This window comes from Bos mutus, chromosome 14 (assembly GCF_027580195.1).
Source record: "Bos mutus isolate GX-2022 chromosome 14, NWIPB_WYAK_1.1, whole genome shotgun sequence".
Lineage (NCBI taxonomy): Eukaryota > Metazoa > Chordata > Mammalia > Artiodactyla > Bovidae > Bos > Bos mutus.
In genome coordinates, this window is record NC_091630.1 from 40,058,357 (window position 1) to 40,076,598 (window position 18,242).

At 39.0% G+C, this 18,242-nt stretch overlaps 1 protein-coding gene across 2 annotated transcripts in view; it reads left to right on the forward strand.

The window, feature by feature from the left end:
• Positions 1-14,053: 14,053 nt before the first annotated feature.
• IL7 (interleukin 7) overlaps positions 14,054-18,242 on the forward strand; it is a 64,463-nt gene continuing 60,274 nt past the window's right edge. For both annotated transcript variants that reach the window (XM_005898579.2, XM_070382215.1), the window contains exon 1: positions 14,054-14,359. In XM_005898579.2, the coding sequence (XP_005898641.1) occupies positions 14,350-14,359 (10 nt within the window). In that variant the 5' untranslated portion in view covers positions 14,054-14,349. The remainder of the gene's footprint in view (positions 14,360-18,242) is intronic.

Here is an 18,242-nt window from a genome sequence, read left to right on the forward strand (position 1 = left end):
CAGGAACACAGCCCTGAGCTCCAAGATACAGGCTGCCCATCTCATAACTCATTACTGGACACTTCATTGCACTCCAGAGAGAAGAAATACAGCTCCACCCACCAGAACACCAACACAAGCTTCCCTAACCAGGAAATCTAGACAAGCGACCTGTACAAACCCACACACAGCAAGGAAACACCACAATAAACAGAACACAGAAAGGACATCCCGAACTCAGCAATTTAAACAAGATGAAGAGACAGAGGAATACCCAGCAGATAAACAAACAGGATAAATGCCACCAAACCAAACAAAAGAGGAAGAGATAGGGAATCTACCTGATAAAGATTCCGAATAATGATAGTGAAATTGATCCAAAATCTTGAAATCAAAATGGAAGCACAGATAAATAGCCTGGAGACAAGGATTGAGAAGATGCAAGAAAGGTTTAACAAGGACCTAGAAGAAATAAAAAAGAGTCAATATATAATGAATAATGCAATAAATGAAATAAAAAACACTCTGGAGGCAACAAATAGTAGAATAACAGAGGCAGAAGATAGGATTAGTGAATTAGAAGATAGAATGGTAGAAATATATGAATCAGAGAGGAAAAAAGAAAAATGAATTAAAAGAAATGGGGACAATCTCAGAGACCTCCAGGACAATATTAAACGCTAAAACATTCGAATCATAGGGGTCCCAGAAGAAGACAAAAAGAAAGACCATGAGAAAATACTTGAGGAGATAATAGTTGAAAACTTCCCTAAAATGGGGAAGGAAATAATCACTCAACTCCAAGAAACCCAGAGAGTCCCAAACAGGATAAACCCAAGGGGAAACACCCCAAGACACATATTAATCAAATTAACAAAGATCAAACACAAAGAACAAATATTAAAAACAGCAAGGGAAAAACAACAAATAACACACAAGGGAATTCCCATAAGGATAACAGCTGATCTTTCAATAGAAACTCTTCAAGCCAGGAGGGAATGGCAAGACATACTTAAAGTGATGAAAGAAAATAACCTACAGCCCAGATTATTGTACCCAGCAAGGATCTCATTCAAATATGAAGGAGAAATCAAAAGCTTTACAGACAAGCAAAAGCTGAGAGAATTCAGCACCACCAAACCAGCTCTCCAACAAATACTAAAGGATATTCTCTAGACAGGAAACACAAAAATGGTGTATAAATTCGAACCCAAAACAATAAAGTAAATGGCAACAGGATCATACTTATCAGTAATTACCTTAAACGTAAATGGGTTGAATGCCCCAACCGAAAGACAAAGACTGGCTGAATGGATACAAAAACAAGACCCCTACATATGCTGTCTACAAGAGACCCACCTCAAAACAGGGGACACATACAGACTGAAAGTGAAGGGCTGGAAAAAGATTTTCCATGCAAATAGGGACCAAAAGAAAGCAGGAGTAGCAATACTCATATCAGATAAAATAGACTTTAAAACAAAGGCTGAAAAAAAGAGGCAAAGATGGTCACTACATAATGATCAAAGGATCAATCCAAGAAGAAGATATAACAATTATAAATATATATGCACCCAACACAGGAGCACCGCAATATGTAAGACAAATGCTAACAAGTATGAAAGGAGTAATTAACAATAACACAATAATAGTGGGAGACTTTAATACCCCACTCACACCTATGGATAGATCAACTAAACAGAAAATTAACAAGGAAACACAAACTTTAAATGATACAAGAGACCAGTTAGACCTAATTCATATCTATAGGACATTTCATCCCAAAACAATGAATTTCACCTTTTTCTCAAGTGCACATGGAACCTTCTCCAGGATAGATCACATCCTGGGTCATAAATCTAGCCTTGGTAAATTCAAAAAAATTGAAATCATTCCAAGCATCTTTTCTGACCACAATGCAGTAAGATTAGATCTCAATTACAGGAGAAAAACTGTTAAAAATTCCAACATATGGAGGCTGAACAACACGCTGCTGAATAACCAACAAATCACAGAAGAAATCAAAAAAGAAAACAAAATTTGCATAGAAATGAATGAAAATGAAAACACAACAACCCAAAACCTGTGGGACACTGTAAAAGCAGTCCTAAGGGGAAAGTTCATAGCAATACAGGCATACCTCAAGAAACAAGAAAAAAGTCAAATAAATAACCTAGCTCTACACCTAAAGCAACTAGAAAAGGAAGAAATGAAGAACCTCAGGGTTAGTAGAAGGAAAGAAATCTTAAAAATTAGGGCAGAAATAAATGCAAAAGAAACAAAAGAGACCATAGCAAAAATCAACATAGCCAAAAGCTGGTTCTTTGAAAGGATAAATAAAATTGACAAACCATTAGCCAGACTCATCAAGAAACAAAGGGAGAAAAATCAAATCAATAAAATTAGAAATGAAAATGGAGAGATCACAACAGACAACACAGAAATACAAAGGATCATAAGAGACTACTATCAACAACTATATGCCAATAAAATGGACAATGTGGAAGAAATGGACAAATTCTTAGAAAAGTACAACTTCCCAAAACTGGACCAGGAAGAAATAGAAAATCTTAACAGACCCATCACAAGCATGGAAATTGAAACTGTAATCAAAAATCTTCCAGCAAACAAAGCCCAGGTCCAGACGGCTTCACAGCTGAATTCTACCAAAAATTTAGAGAAGAGCTAACACCTATCCTGCTCAAACTCTTCCAGAAAATTGCAGAGGAAGGTAAACTTCCAAACTCATTCTATGAGGCCAAAATCTGACAAAGATCCCACAAAAAAAGAAAACTACAGGCCAATATCACTGATGAACATAGATGCAAAAATCCTTAACAAAATTCTAGCAATCAGAATCCAACAACACATTAAAAAGATCATACACCATGACAAAGTGGGCTTTATCCCAGGGATGCAAGGATCTTTCAATATCCGCAAATCAATCAATGTAATACACCACATTAACAAATTGAAAAATAAAAACCATATGATTATCTCAATAGATGCAGAGAAAGCCTTTGACAAAATTCAACATCCATTTATGATAAAAACTCTCCAGAAAGCAGGAATAGAAGGAACATACCTCAACATAATAAAAGCTATATATGACAAACCCACAGCAAACATTATCCTCAATGGTGAAAAATTGAAAGCATTTCCTCTAAAGTCAGGAACAAGACAAGGGTGCCCACTTTCACCATTACTATTCAACATAGTTTTGGAAGTTTTGGCCACAGCAATCAGAGCAGAAAAAGAAATAAAAGGAATCCAAATTGGAAAAGAAGAAGTAAAACTCTCACTGTTTGCAGGTGACATGATCCTCTACATAGAAAACCCCAAAGACTCCACCAGAAAATTACTAGAACTAATCAATGATTATAGTAAAGTTGCAGGATATAAAATCAACACACAGAAATCCCTTGCATTCCTATACACTAATAATGAGAAAACAGAGAAATTAAGGAAACAATTCCATTCACCATTGCAACAGAAAGAATAAAATACTTAGGAATATATCTACCTAAAGAAACTAAAGACCTATATATAGAAAACTATAAAACACTGGTGAAAGAAATCAAGGAGGACACTAATAGATGGAGAAATATACCATGTTCATGGATTGGAAGAATCAATATAGTGAAAATGAGTATACTACCCAAAGCAATTTATAGATTCAATGCAATCCCTATCAAGCTACCAACGGTATTCTTCACAGAGCTAGAACAAATAATTTCACAATTTGTATGGAAATACAAAAAACCTCGAATAGCCAAAGCTATCTTGAGAAAGAAGAATGGAACTGGAGGAATCAACCTACCTGACTTCAGGCTCTACTACAAAGCCACAGTCATCAAGACAGTTATGGTACTGGCACAAAGACAGAAATATAGATCAATGGAACAAAATAGAAAGCCCAGAGATAAATCCACGCACATATGGACACCTTATCTTTGACAAAGGAGGCAAGAATATACAATGGATTAAAAACAATCTCTTTAACAAGTGGTGCTGGGAAAACTGGTCAACCACTTGTAAAAGAATGAAACTAGAGCACTTTCTAACACCATACACAAAAATAAACTCAAAATGGATTAAAGATCTAAACATAAGACCAGAAACTATAAAACTCCTAGAGGAGAACATAGGCAAAACACTCTCCGACACACATCACAGCAGGATCCTCTATGATCCACCTCCCAGAATACTGGAAATAAAAGCAAAAATAAACAAATGGGACCTAATTAACCTTAAAAGCTTCTGCACATCAAAGGAAACTATTAGCAAGGTGAAAAGACAGCCTTCAGAGTGGGAGAAAATAATAGCAAATGAAGCAACTGACAAACAACTAATCTCAAAAATATACAAGCAACTCCTACAGCTCAACTCCAGAAAAATAAATGACCCAATCAAAAAATGGGCCAAAGAACTAAATAGACATTTCTCCAAAGAAGACATGCAGATGGCTAACAAACACATGAAAAGATGCTCAACATCACTCATTATCAGAGAAATGCAAATCAAAACCACTATGAAGTACCATTTCACGCCAGTCAGAATGGCTGCGATCCAAAAGTCTACAAGCAATAAATGCTGGAGAGGGTGTGGAGAAAAGGGAACCCTCTTACACTGTTGGTGGGAATGCAAACTAGTACAGCCACTATGGAGAACAGTGTGGAGATTCCTTAAAAAACTGGAAATAGAACTGCCTTATGATCCAGCAATCCCACTGCTGGGCATACACACTGAGGAAACCAGAAGGGAAAGAGACACGTGTACCCCAATGTTCATCGCAGCACTGTTTATAATAGCCAGGACATGGAAGCAACCTAGATGTCCATCAGCAGATGAATGGATAAGAAAGCTGTGGTACATATACACAATGGAGTATTACTCAGCCATTAAAAAGAATACATTTGAATCAGTTCTAATGAGGTGGATGAAACTGGAGCCTATTATACAGAGTGAAGTAAGCCAGAAAGAAAAACACCAATACAGTATACTAACGCATATATATGGAATTTGGAAAGATGGTAACAATAACCCTGTATACGAGACAGCAAAAGAGACACTGATGTATAGAACAGTCTTTTGGACTCTGTGGCAGAGGGAGAGGGTGGGATGATTTGGGAGAAAAGATTAAAAAAAAAAACAGAATTTATGTTACTTAATGTAATATTAGATTCAATATTTTGCAACTATATACTTCGTGTATATTGTTTAAAAATTAGCCATTAAGTTAATTCCTTCAGTGGAAGAGAAAAGTGATAACATTCTAAATTTAAAAATTAAGTTTAAAAAACTGAACTATTAAAATTTCATTAGAAAGAGAACACCAACTTATAAATTTTTCAGCTATGACCACCAAAGAGGCCTAGAAATAATAAGCACTTCTAGTGCTCAAATTGTGGTTTCTAATATAATCTACTGAAAGAAACAAGAACTCCAATGTAATGAATGTTTTGGGGTCAGTTTTAGAAATTTGAATATCTAGGTATTAGATTAAAATTACTGAAATATAAAAGTAGAAACAGATGACTGAAGACAAAGCATGCTGTAGAACAATATGTATGACCTCATTCTGGTTAAAAATATATATAAACAGCAGGATTGACACAAATGTGATGGTTAGATGGAGTTTTGATTTTCTAAAATGTTTCTTATCTCCATTTAGGATGTGGAGGAAAGGGAATCCTCTTGCCCTGTTGGTGGGAATGTAAATTGATACACCCACTGTAGAGAACAGGCAACTTTCACTTTCAGTTTCTTTCACTATAGAGAACAGTATGAAGATTCCTTTAAAAGCTGGGAATAAATCTATCATATGAACCAGCAATCCCACTACTGGGCATATATCCTGAGAAAACCACAATTCAAAAAGACACGTGTAACATGTGCCCCAGTGTTCACTGCAGCACTATTCACAATAGCCGGGACATGGAAGCAGCCTAGATGTCCATTGACAGATGAATAGATAAAAAAAGTTGTGGTACATACATATATACAATGAAATATTACTCAGCCATAAAAAGGAACAAGTATGGATCAGTCTGAACTGAGGTGGATGAACCTAGAACCAGTTATATACAGTGAAGTAAGAAAGAGAAAAATATCATTTATTAACACATAAATATGGAATTTAGAAAAATGGTACTGATGAACCTATTTTTAGGGAAGGAGTAAAGATGCAGACATAGAAGATGGAAATACATAAATATATGTATTTATATATAGTAATGACTGATTGCCACTGTTGTACATAAGAAACCTAGGCAACATTGTAAAGCGTTTATCCTTCAATTAAAAATAAATAATTTAAAAATGTTTATACTTTGCATGGTCTGTTTTTATAAATTTTTAAAAGGCAATTTAAGAAGTAACACCACCAACAAGGACTAGCCAACCAGTTCACTGATGACTGGGATGTGGTAGCCACCAGGAGTGTAAGCTCTTCACAAAGAGTCAGGTACATAAAAAAGGAAGGAGAAAGGAGAATAATTAGAAGCAGTCAGCTTGAAATCTCCAGGTGTTCTCTCTGCCACAGGACTTTGTGTTCGCCTTCCTCTCTCCAGAGGATTCTTCTTACAGCCATCCATGTGACTCACTCACCTTTCATTTTTTGTTCTAATGTCAGGTTCGCACTGAAGCCCACTGAAAATCATAGCACCCTTCCCGACTCACACTCCCCTCCACATACACAAAGTCTCTATCTTGATCCTACACTTTTTACATAGACCTTAATAAATTTCTAACATTTAATATAATTTTTACTTTTTTATTGTTTATCTCCTCCACTAGAATGTAAGCTCAACAGAAACTATTTTTGTCTGTTTTGTGCACTGATATATTCCAAGCATCAAGAATAGTGTATGGCATATTACTTGATAATTGTGTGTTGAATTTTTTTAAATGGGGTTATTTAGGGTTGAGAGAGATTTCAATACATTTATGTGCTGACCTTCACTATTTCTAGGAAGATATAATGATACTTTCGAACAATGCAGTGAAGTATTATGTATTCTTTGAGTAATATAGCCTATGAAATGGTAGCTATTGGCTTTGATTTCCTTGTTTGTTTTACTATGTTACTGATTCTCTCTAATGTTTAACAAGTTTTCTAACCATGTCTTCCTCATTAGACTTTTTTTTGACCAACACTTTTCATTTGATTTGTCTTAAGTAATACATTATTTTTATTACCAGTGAAATGTGATACATTCTATTTCTTGCTATTTCCCTCCTTTCAAAGTGATATTCTGTCATTTTCATTCTCTGAGCTTTCTAAACTTTTATTCAGATTAGAAAACTAAGACTCCTTATATTCTAATTCCAAACTAACCCATTTTATAACTTTTTTATTCTAAAGTAAGCTTTATGAAATTAGGACTGTTTACCAAATACAAACATGTTCTTAATGTATTAAGTTATTTCAAGTCATTTTTTTAAGTTTTCAGTAGATATATTTTCACTTTGTAGGGCATGCTTTATGTGGCTGGCCTACAATGAGACCTAATAAAAAAATAGGACGAAAAAATGGATATTGTATTTACTTGTACTAATACACTGTTCATTTAAGAATCAACCTCCGAAACTAGCAGTGTTTGCAGGCATTCTCCAGTAACACCCAGATTTAAATCAGTGACTTTAAAGCAAAATCCAAAAACAATCAAAACAAAACAAAACTGAGGATTTTCAATAGCCACAAAGATCACTATCAGAAGGAAAAAAAGAGTAGATTTTCAAAGAAATTTTGGGAAGTTGAATCTAGAAAAGTGTTAGGAGATAGGGAGTAGGTTAAATTCATACTTTGCTGGTGTTATTGCTATAGTTGCTTTGTATTAATCTTGATCCACCATCTTATGATTTTAGTTTTCTCCAGGTCTTTTGAGGGCCTTAAGAAATACTTGTTTCAAATTTGTCCTATATTTGACTTTATACAATTCCTTCTTTTCTTTCTCCTGCTAAATATTTATCAAATATTAAACTGTTAAAGGGGCTTCCCAGGTGGCCCTAGTGGTAAAACACCTGCCCGTTAATGCAGAAGATGTAAGAGACTCGGGTTCAATCCCTGGGTTGGGATGATCCCCTGGAGGAGGGCATAACAACACACTCCAGTATTGTTGCCTGGAGAATCCCATGAATAGAGCAACCTGGCAGGATAGAATCCATAGGGTCACAAAGAGTCAGACACGTGACTTAGCGCACACAGGCAAACTGTCAAAGGAAATCAATAAACCTTATGGCAAATCTGTTCTATCAAGTAGATTTCTATGGCCGTTCTCTTTCAGTGCTTTTCGCATTGTATAGGTACAGCTAATTCAATATACCATATCAGTAAACGGAATTAACTGAACCTCTGATTGCCAACAACACATCGATTAGTGTACAAACGGATTGGTTAATGCAAACTACATATGCTACAGTTGCTCCTTCTGAAAGGTAATTTGGCAGCATTTTTTTTTATCGGAGTATAATTGCTTTACAATCTTGTGTTAGTTTCTTCTGTACAATGAAGTGAACCAGCTATAGTATACATATATCCTCTCTCTTTTGAACCTCTCTCCCACCCCACCCCCATCTCACCCATCTAGGTCACCACGGAGCACTGAACTGAGCTTCCTGTCCTTTACAGAAGGTCCCACGAGCTATCTATCTTACACATGGTAGTGTCTATACGTCAATCCTAGTCTCCCAATTCATTTCACCCTCCCCTCCTCCTCTACCCACCGCATCCATGGATCTGTTCTCTATATCTGCATCTCTGTTTCTGCCTTGGAAATAGGTTCATCTGTACCATTTTTCTAGATTCCACAGACTAGCCAGTACTCAGTCCAGAAGTAGACAAGTGAGTATCATAGGGAACATTTCAATAAGGAACATAAAATTAGGCATAGTGGATTATAGTAGATTCTAATTGTTTAGAATTTAAGGAATGAGATGAAAGAGGAGTGAGTGTAAGAAAAAAATTACTCTGATATCTTGGGTTTCTTGGTTCCATCCTTTTCTACTTCTTCAGAAAAACCTAATTTTAACCATTAATATATAAATATGTTGTAGTACCTCTCATATATGAAAACTAGCACTTCCATTATGCTTTACATGCCTTTCAAGCCATTATCAGATTCCTTTTATCTTCGCCAGACATCCTAAAAAATTGTCTCCTCTCACTTTATTTGCTTCTTCCCTTACATCCCACAAACCAGAATATTATGTCTCACTACACTGCTCTTCTCAAACTGTTGTCATGAGGACCACAGACTTCTCTTCTACTCTGTCCAGTTCAGTGGACATGCTTTTCAATCCTCATCATCTCTTTGTGACATTTGGAAATACTGATAATTAATCTGTTTTGAAATTCTCTCTCTCTGATTCCTGGAATGCTAAGCCAACATCTCTCTTACTTCATGCTCTATTGTTTATCAGTTTGCTCTTTGGCACCCAGTTCTCCACCTACCCTTAATTCCCACATCTCAAGTTTCCTCCTGGCACTGACTGACTCTTTCCTTTCTTTGAAATTGCACGTTGGATGATTTCATTCATTTTCATGGTTCAAGCAATCATTCACATGCTGATATGCATATTTCCAGCAGTTCCTGACATTTTGAAGTGGCCATTTTGATCAAGCCTTCAGAAGAATCCTTTTCATTTTCATTCTTGCAATGCTTGAAACTGGTAGTCTCATCTTATCCCTAGGTTGCATCCCACAAAATAAAATAGGTTTCATTATTGAGCTCAAATCAGTCATATAGTGCTTAAAAATTACAGTTTATAGAAAACAACAGAATTCCCAAATACTTTTATCAAGCTAAGAAAATTAGACAAAAATAGCCCCGGCTCAGTTGAATATGATATGAAGATCAAACATGCACAAATTATGAATATAATTGAAAAATTAAAAGTAAAATGTTAGCAAATTGAATTTAGCATTATGGTAAATTTGTGGTTTATTCAGGAGCAACTGGAGAAGGAAATGGCAACCCACTCCAGTATTCTTGCGTAGAGAATCCTGTGGATACAGGAGCCTGGTGGGCTGCTGTCCATAGGGTCACATAGAGTCGGACTCAACTGAAGCAACTGAGCATGCATGCATGCATTGGAGAAGGAAATGGCAACCCACTCCAGTGTTCTTGCCTGGAGAATCCCAGGGATGGGGGAGCCTGGTGGGCTGCCGTCTATGGGGTTGCACAGAGTCGGACACGACTGAAGTGACTTAGCAGCAGCAGCAGGAGCAACAAGAAAATACATGACCATGTAAATAAATTCTAAATAGTCATTTGATATAACTGAAAATTCATTGTCAAGCTCAGGCTTGAAAATCAAACAGATCTGCTTTAGAATTAAAGTTTATTCACTTATAGCTATTTTTCCATTGAATGGGTGTGTTGTTATTTGTCATTCAGTCGTGTCCAACTCTTTGAGAGCCCATGGACTATAGCCCACCAGGCTCCTCCCTCTGTCCATGGAATTCTCCAGGCAAGAAGACTGGAGTGGGTAGCCATTCCCTTCTCCAGGGGATCTTCCTGACTCAGGGATTGAACCCAGGTCTCCTGGATTGCAGGCAGATTCTTTACCATATGAGCCACCAGGTAAACTAATCTATTTTGGATCCTAGTTTCACTAATTTTTAAAACAGGCCTAGACTTCCTTAAAACTCTAGTTTGAAACACATCTCAAATTTTCCTTTTCATAATACTTTTAAATTAATGTTAAATTCTACATTTAACATCTGTTTTCTCCACTAAGCTGAAATCACCTTGATGACCTGTGCTGCTGTCCACAGTGTGTAGCTTAATATGTGTGAGTATGCATGACCAGTTACAGAATTTGTGGGGCCCAATGCAAAGTGAAAATGAGAGTTCCTTTGTCCAAAAATAATTAAGAATTTCAAGACAGTGACTGCAGAGCATTAAACCAAATCTATAGTCCTTCTAAGCACAGGTCCCATGTGTTCTACACGAACACATGCCCATAAATCTGTTTTGTGTGTGTGTGTGTGTTTGAAATATGTTGAATATTACGCCTGGAAAATTAAGCTACAGGAACTTCAGAAAATACTGATAGAATGATAGCTAGCATTCAGATCTCAGACTATAAAAAATGGTCATATTATGTTGGGTAAAAATAGTTCAGATAATTATCAAGAAAAGATTTTCAGATTACCAATAATGAACTATTTAGATCGAAGATTGTGGAACATTTAAAAAGACATTCATTAACATCAAATGATTCTCTCTTTAAGCTGACATTCATATGGTTTTATTTCCATTTTTTCAAGTACATTGTATTAATCATTCTGAGAATGTTGTCTTCTTTCTTAATATTTATTGGTTATAACTCATAAACTTTATATACTATTTTGTTTCCATATTGGCTTTTCTGCACCATTGGGTCTATAAGTGAACTTGATGGTAACCACCCAGCTTTTCTAATCACATAACATTAGCATATAAAAATTCATGACATTTCTTTTATCCTTATCTATCTGTCTAATAAAAAATAATGTTCATTTTATCAAAATATCAACTACAAATTTAAGAATACATTTTGGAATTTTTTTCCAAATGGTATTAATTCTGCCATAGACAGAAAAATAATAACTTGAAGTTAGAAAGTGCCCATTTGCATATAATAAAAAAAATGCCCAATGATTTATGAATATTTTTTTCAGAGATTCTTCACATTTAGGGTCAGAGTCTGGTGAGGAATTTACATCTCCTCTTGGAGCTCTGAATAATTTTCCCTCATGCTTCCCAAAAGTTCACTTATGCACAAGCTCTTGTTCAACCAAGTTTTACAGTGATTGCATGAAAAAGGAAGACGGATTTCCTGCTGAGCAAGTTATTGATGGATGCTCTTTTATCTGTCCCTGAAAAGTTAAAAAAATAAAAACTACAGGCTATATGCAGTTACATACCTCAATTCTGCTGTCAGGGATTTTAAATAAATCAATAACCAACATAGTCGTGTTTAATTACAAAATTCATTTTTACTTTTCACTCCAGCCTCCTGTTTCTCCACTCCCCACCTCCACCCTAAGTTCCAGTCAGATGGAAATACTTGACATCCCCCCAACCCCCACCACATTCTGCGTCCTGTTCTTGTTCATTTCCCTTGTTCTCTTCCCCTTTCCTCCTATTTTCCTCCTGTCTTCACAAACTGTCTCTTCCACACATGTTCTCATTCATGCCTCTCACTCAATTGTCCTCTCTCATTCTTTCACTTTCTGCATGGCTGTGTGCTAGACACTTTCTTTTTCTTTTCACATGATATATGGAATCTCGGTTCCCAGACCAGGGATCGAACCCACGACCCCTGTATTGGAAGGGAGGAGTCTTAACCAATGGACCACCAGGGAAGTCCTAGATGCTCATCTAAGTGGAAGTCAGCTTGGCTGGACACAGGGAGGAAAAAAGTCATGGGTACCAGAGAGCCAGGGAGGGCAGCAGAAGCCCAGATCACTCAGGGCCATGAAAGCCCCATGTACAGCGGGAAGTGGTCAGGGGGTGGTCACAGAAAATGGCAAATGTAAATCAATATCCTGCTGCTATGAAGAGAATGAAGAGGTTGTGGGCAAGAGTAGAAACTGGAAGGTCCCTAGACAGCAGGGTTTTAATGGTTAACCTTAGGCAATTCACAGAATAGATTTGGGATTTATTTTAGAGGTATTGCTGACAGGACTTGCCTATGAACTGGATGTGAGAAATGAGGCTAAAAGAGGAATAGAAATCCAGGTTTCAGCCTTAAGCAACACTGCTTCACCCTCTGTTTCATTTTTTTTTCTTTTTCTCTCTGCTTTCTTTTCCTTTTTTCTTTGTTCACACTATCAAAGAATCTGAAATGCTCACATCGTCAAGTTAATTGACCTGCTTGGGTCTCAACTGAGAACTCACAAATTCCAGAAATTTGTCCTGAGGTCCCCACACTGGAACAAAGCCATACCCACACTACATGTGACTCTGTTTCTGTCCTGGCATCAATTTCTGCATTGTTCACAGGACTTCTAACCCAAGGATCCCAAGTGTGGACTCTAGAGCTGATTTACAGTAGGTTTGTGTTCCACATTTGTTACTAACCAGGGGAGTGAATTCGGGCATATACTTAAGGAAGTCTTAGTTCCCACAAAATTATCTACCACAGAGGAAATTTTGCCTGAGATGACATATATAAAAGGATTAGCACAATACTAGTACAGAACAAATGCTAGGTAAATGATAGCCATAATATTATTATCACTGTTATTTCTTTACATCACCCACCTTCATTTAAGCAGGGTTTCTGCAGAATATCAGAAACCGAACAAGACAGAAAATATCTAAATAATTCAGGTCTAGAAAAAAAAAAAAGATAAACTTTTGTTTATCTTATAAACTTATCTTTATCTAATAAGCTTCTGTAAACACACAGTCACAATGGATAATTTGATTTATTAGCCAATTCAGACAAACGCACAAGGGAGACATTGTTAGGAGCTATTATCGGTCTCCACTTTCTCCACCTAATTTGGGCTTTAATTTCTAGGTCCAAAGATAGCTCTTACCAGAGGAGACTGACCCACCGCTTTATTTTCCTTTGAGATCTCACCTGAGCAGGTGCATGTACAAAAGACAGAGAGGAAAGAGACCAAGAGAGGTTAGAGAGGCCGAGGGAGTGGCCCGTGGCCCTCTTAATCATTCATCATTCTTTACTTCTTTTTTTTTTTTTAAACAAGAGGACTTGGCATCGTCCACCACCACATCCGCGGCAAGAGCTGCTACGCCTCCTCCCTGGTTCCCGCTTGCAATAGCCCAGCTCTCGCCCCTCACATTTACGGCTTCTGTGGACTCATTAGCAACCGATGCTTTTAGATCCTAGTCGCCTAATTTTGCCAAGGCGGCTAGAGGTCATTGGGGAAGTCTTTTGCCTCAAATCGCCCGGAATCAGAAGACCAACTCATTCCTCCTGCGGTGCTTTGGAAATCCGCGCGCTCCTCTGGTCTTGGTCCAGGCGCACAGGAAGCGCTCGGGGAGGACGCAGGTGACCAGGAGAAGGGAGGCGGGGGGGTGCTGTGAAGGCGCCCCAGTGATTAACTTGGAGATCGAACCTGCAGACCAAGCGCAAAGTAGAAACTGAAAGTACACTGCCGGCTGATCCTACGGAAGTTATGGGAAAGGCAAAGCGCAGAGCCGGGCCCTGGTGTGTGCCGCCCCCCTTGGGATGGATGAAACAGCAGGCTCGGCGTGGGTAGGAGGAACCAGCGACAGAGACGGCCCTACCCGGCACGGACTCCCGGTAACTCCGCGGAAGACCAGGGTCCTGGGAGTGACTATGGGCGGTGAGAGCGTGCTCCTGCTGCAGTTGCGGTCATCATGACCACGCCCGCTCCCGCAGACCATGTTCCATGGTAAGCGCTCCTCTCTCGGGCGCAGAAATTCGCGCGCCCGGCACTCCCGGGGACTCGGACGCGCTGCGGGGCCCCGCGCTCAGGCGCGTCCGGGAACAGCCTGGCCTTGCACTTTGGACCTGCGGAGAGCTCGGGCTCTGCCCGGGGCAGCCGGCGACCGCGCCCGAGTACCCTGGCCCATTGCCACTTGCACCTGGCAAGCTGCGTGGGAGCCTCGGTCCCCGACGCCGGCCCTCTGTCCCCGAGACCCGGCGCTGCAGCCTCCGCGCCGTTCAGCGGTGGCAGCCTGCGCCCAGGTCCCGGGGTAACAACGCGCTCCGTCCTTCTCCCGGAGCCAGCGCCGCCCGCTGTCAACCGAGCGCCCAACCCACCCACCCCGGGCTCCTGGTCGCGCCGAGGTACTCACCGGCGCCCCGGGATCTGCGAGGATGTGGGCTCTTGCAGCTCCAAATCCTTAGAGAAGTGAAAGCGAAGCTCCCACGGGACACGCTTTTAAACCCCAAAGGGACAGGTCTCCGGAAAACCCCGTTTTCACCCACTTACTGAGGCTGGGAGTTTCCGACTGGGGCTGTACCCGGTGTCTTTTGCTGGGAAACCAAGTGCTCCGGGCTGGCACTGAGAAGGGACACTTTGGGTTTTGTTTTGTTTGTTCTAAATGGGTGCTCCTTGACGGAGGCAGAATTAACAGGCATAATTCTACATTTTAGACCCTTGCTGAGACCGAGTAGATTTTACTTGTGTGGAATACGAATTTTAAATGGGCAAGGACAGAGTTGAAGCGATGGCGTTAGCAGCCATACGGCTAGTATAGAGTCCAAAAGTTGACTAGGGGGAAAAACAAAACAAAAAAGGTGTGCTGGGGGGATTGGGGGGAAGGGAAACGTGCTTAGGGAGGGATCGCCTGAGGAAAATTCTGCTGTTTTACAGTAAATACTTCCTCTATCAAAAGGAGACGAATGGGGAGGGGGCCAGAATAGACAGGAGGTTGTTGTCCTGTTTGATGCCTTTCCTGGCTCCACCTTTAGATTAGAAGAGCTTTTTGCCCACTCACAGGTATTCAAGCATCAAAAAGTGACATAGTCCAGAAGTACCTGATCAGTAACAAAATAACGGAGTAGGGTTTAGAGTATAGAGAATTCTTAATGGGCCTCCTCTAGAAGTTTAATATAGAATTAGAAATTAGGTATATTCCTGTTTTCCTTACAATGCCCACCGAGCTTCTGCAATTGCTTCTTTCTGGATGGCTCCCAGCTCTTATCCTCCCATCACCTCTGATCTAGACAGGAGAGGTAAAGCAAGAGGAGGAAGCTAAGGTGTCCATTACTGACAAGGAGGAAGCTAAGGTGTCCATTACTCTATTTCCTGAATATCTACACTAATCATGTAGCATAAGTTATCAGCAACCAAAATATTAGAATTCTAAACTCCTAATAATAATTACTCTGAGTGGCTATCTGCAGTTTGTTCCAATAGATTTCATTAGAGGTTTCATTACTTTTTGTCCTTTCACTTTGACACTTCTTTTGGAAGCTGAAGTAGTTGAGGACCTCCTATGTGGTCCTTGATGATTGTGCTCTCTAGTTTTGATAATTTAATTATTTGAGGACCCAAAAATGGAATAGTGGTACAAATGGAGAACTGAGGAAGATTAGAAAGCCTGAACAAGTTTAAAGAGAATTACACAGGGCATCATAACAATGCTGAAATACCTTAGACAAAAAATGGAGGAGGTTACTTTGTAGGACCACGTTACGTGTTGGTTTCTCTGTGATGTGAGATTTTTTTTTTTTTTTCTGGCTGCACCTGTGACACATAACCTAATGTAATAAAACCAAACAGTCAATGTCTTTTTCCCCTTAAATAGGAGTATGTGGTGCAATGTTTCAGAGCTTGGCCAAGGAAGCACCACAGTGAGTTTCATGTGGAGAAAGATGGGGTTTTTGCACATTTCCCTTGAGGACACACACACGCAGTTATTTTTACAGGAAGCAGTGTAGCTCAGTGGCTGAAAGCTTAGTTTCTAGACTTTTCAACCTGACAATCTTGGATTTGAATCCTGACTCTTACAAAACTCGTTTTATCCGGGGAAAAATTTGGGCCCCAGATTCTCCATCTGCCAAAATGTTTAGTAATTGATAGTACTTACCTCAAGAAATGGTTATGGGATTAAATGAAATACTGTATATAGTATTATAGGATGGCTTCAGAAATGTCTTTATCTGCTGTTTATCATAGGACTTATGGATAGAATTTATAATCCAATCAATATGTTTGTGGCAAATATTAGAATGCTTTGTGTGAACATAAAATTGATTTTAGAACCTTTAAAAGGTGGTTTTCATATATGATTATTTCCTACTGTTTATTAACTTTTTATTTATTCACTCGTTTATGCCAATTGCTCATACTAAAGCCAAATCTTATATATTCAGATAATGTCTTTCATGAAAATAGGTCTATGTAATGTGTACAGTAGACAGTCAATACATACTGATTGGTCTTAAACAGTAATGAAAGATTGGATTTGAAGGATTGTAGAAACTAATTTGTTTATGTTCACTTTGACCCCATAACAAGCATCTGAGGATTGAATGTATTATTTGGCTTAATATAAAAACCAACAAGACTTTTTTAGACAGCCATCATTCTGGTTTAACCAAATTCCCTACTGAAAACAAATTCTCCAGTTTCAATCCCTTCAGGAAATCTAAAGAAAATTCCACAAGCCCAAGCTTGCCTTGCATTATTCTTTACGGTTTATCTTTTTTTGTAACCTAAGGGAAAAGTCAAGGTGGGGGGGGGATAGGGTTGGTATTCTATGCATAATCTAAAAATAAAGCAGAGTCCTTTCCTATTGTGACAACAATGTCAAAAGCAGGCTCAAACTAGGCAATATTAATATGTTACTCTCTATGTGGTATGGAGAAAAGACTTCAGTTGAAGGCAAGTCATTAATGAGAAATCTAGGAACCTCTGAGACCTGGGTTTGAAGCACTGGAATGTATTTGCAACATTGTCCATCAGGGGATTTCAGGTTTAAAGAGTTACTGTATTTGGATGGCTAGGTAGATTCTTAGAATTAAGGTGCTTACGAGTTGAAAGGGATATCAAGGGATCAGTTAGTCTGAGGTTTTCATTGTACAAATTAGGGAAGTGAAGATTTTGAGATGCTCTGTCCTTTAAGTGGTCTCTTAACCCATTTCCACACCAAGACAAAGCCTCCAAGTCTCCCTCTGTAATTTGTGTTGCCCAAGGCTATCTGGAGCTGAGCTGCTGGTGGTGATTTAATTCCTAAGTCACGTCTAACTCTTTTGTGGCCCCAAGAACTGTAGCTTGCCAGGCTCCTCTGTCCATGGGATTTCCCAGGCAAGCATAATGGAATGAGTTGACTTTTTCTTCTCCAGGGGATCTTCCCAACCCAGAAATTGAACCCATGTCTCTTGCATTGCAGATTCTTTACTGCCAAGCCACCAGGGAAGCCCAGGGCTGACCTATTTAACAAGTTAAGTCACTCAGTCATGTCCGACTCTCTGTGACCCCGTGGACTGTAGCCCACCAGCTCCTCCATCCATGGGATTCTCCAGGCAAGAATACTGGAGTGGGTTGCCATTTCCTTCTCCAAGGGATCTTCCCAACCCAGGGATTGAACCCAGGTCTCTCACATTGCGAGCAGACACTTTAACCTCTGAGCCACCAGGGAAGCCCATTTAACAATAGTGGCAACCAAAGACACTCTAGATAAGGCAAATATTGTTTTAGAATTGCACAAAAAAGACTTAATTCCCCACTAAGTCATCATTTGAAAGCATTGATCAAATACCATCCAATGACCAAGTGGATCAACGTGAATTTTGGGAGCACTCATTACTGAAATTTGGAATGA